The following is a 2,008-nucleotide window of genomic DNA, read 5'->3' as shown; positions in this document are numbered from 1 at the left end:
TGTAGGCTCGGGTCGTGACAAATATGGTATTAGAGCACAAGATGTTGGGATGGTTTTTAGGATGATGTCTCACAAGCCACGTCTAGTAGAGTCATGTTCATAGTGTGAAGCGCGCCATATTTATGAATGAGAGCCTATAAGATGTTAAGAAACTACACTTCTTTCATTACTCTTTAAGTCGTGCCATAAAGTTTAGCTCTAGAAAAGTCCTTTTCGTGACCATTCTCTTATGTATTCAGGAAATGAAGACATGAAGGGCGAATGCTAGAAGGGTGGAAGAGGAGAATGTGAATCAAGGAGTTCCTCAAGGTAATCAAGCTCCTCAAGTGAACCAAGCTCCTCAAGGGAATCAAGCTCCAATTAACCCCTCGGCCATGATAGATGAGGAAGTTAGGTCGGCTCTTCTAATGATGGCTCAAGCCGTAACTACTCAATCCCAAGCTATGACGTCCCAAGCCACTAGAGATGGTGGGACTCATGTGAACCCTAATGTGAGCACAATGGCTTCTAGGTTGAGGGACTTTGTGAGGATGAACCCTCCGGTGTTTCTTGGTTCCAAGGTGAGAGAGAATCCCCAAGAATTTGTGGATGAGGATTATAAGGTAGTTGATGCTATGGGGGTGACTTCGGTAGAAAAAGTGGAACTAGCCACTTATCAATTGAAGGATGTTGCTCAAGTTTGGTTTACTCAATGTAAGAGTAATAGGACGGTAGGAGCGGGTCCTATTGATTGGGAGGTGTTTAAGAAAGCCTTCCTTGATAGGTTCTTTCCCCATGAGAAGAGAGAAGTTAAGGTGGAAGAATTTATCAACCTTAGGCAAGGTAATATGAGTGTTCAAGAGTATTCTTTTAAATTTACCCTATTGTCTAAGTATGCTCCATCTTTGGTGTTGAATTCAATGGATGAGATGAATAGATTTGTAACGGGTGTGTCCGACTTAGTTGAGGAAGAATGTCGTACGACAATGCTCCATGATGATATGAATATCTCTAGGCTTAGGGTGTATGCTCAACAAATTGAGGAGTGTAAAATAAAGTAAAAGAATAAGGAGATGAAAAGAGTTAGGTCCGATGAGCAAGGTCAACCAAGGTTCAAAAAGAGATCTTCCAACCAAGATTCTTCAAGCACTCCTAGGGTTAACCAAGAGAAAGGTAGCGGACCTCCATTTCCTAAACCTATTTGCACCAATTGTGGAAAGAAACACTATGGGAAGTGCCTAGCTGGTACAAATGGGTGTTATGGTTGTGGAAAGAGTGATCATCAAGTGAAAGATTTCCCTACTCTTACGGCAAAAGGGAGAGAGGCCAAGCAAGTTTCTCCTAGTGTCCCGGATCCTTATGCTCCAAAGCATGGTCGTTTCTATGCACTTCGGTCTAGAGAGGACAAATAAGCCCTTTTGGATGAAGGCACCAGTATGATGATAGTTCCTTATAGTTGTAAATGTTTTATTAAGGTCCCTATGCTATTTTCATGTTAGCCTTAGTATGGGTTTATTCCCAAGTGGGAGATGGTATGGTTAGAAAGCAAGGTTGTTAAAAGTTTCGATATCCTTATCTCTTTCTTCTATTTTATTCAAGCTTGAGACAAAGAGTTCCTTGTGACTTGTTTCATATTTTGGAGTCATGTGTGATTATGTGTTTCCATGGTCTCCTTATCTTATGCATGTTCTTGATGAATTCATGTTTAATGAGAAAATGGGTTTTCATGATTTATGTTCCTCATGTTGATATGCATTCAATATGAGTTGCTTATATGCTTCATGAGATGAAATGTTGAACATGCTTAAATGTGTTTTTGAGAATAATTGCATAATTTCTTCATGATGTTATGCTGATCATGATTTTAGTTGAAGAAAGTAATTCCTCCAATGGTACGAGAAATGTTGAAGTTTTCATACATAATGGGTTAATAGATGTAGTTCCTACTTCCTTGTGTTGCATTGAGTATATTGAAATGGAGTTGATGTTTCCTCCTTGTTTTGTGCATTGTTATGATGTTTCATACATG

The 2,008-nt window shown here is 39.6% G+C and overlaps 1 protein-coding gene across 1 annotated transcript; it reads left to right on the top strand.

The window, feature by feature from the left end:
- The first annotated feature begins 374 nt into the window (after positions 1–374).
- LOC125840667 (uncharacterized) lies at positions 375–1,391 on the top strand. The gene is made up of 2 exons (XM_049519641.1): positions 375–822; positions 1,117–1,391. The coding sequence occupies exons 1-2, from the start codon at positions 375–377 to the stop codon at positions 1,389–1,391; spliced, it is 723 nt and encodes a 240-aa protein (XP_049375598.1).
- Positions 1,392–2,008: the final 617 nt, after the last annotated feature.

Source organism: Solanum verrucosum, unplaced genomic scaffold, assembly GCF_900185275.1.
Source record: "Solanum verrucosum unplaced genomic scaffold, falcon-dt-bn FXZP01000176.1, whole genome shotgun sequence".
Taxonomy (NCBI): Eukaryota; Viridiplantae; Streptophyta; class Magnoliopsida; order Solanales; family Solanaceae; genus Solanum; species Solanum verrucosum.
Note: the sequence above shows the minus strand (reverse complement) of the source record. Positions and strands in the feature narration are given on the sequence as shown.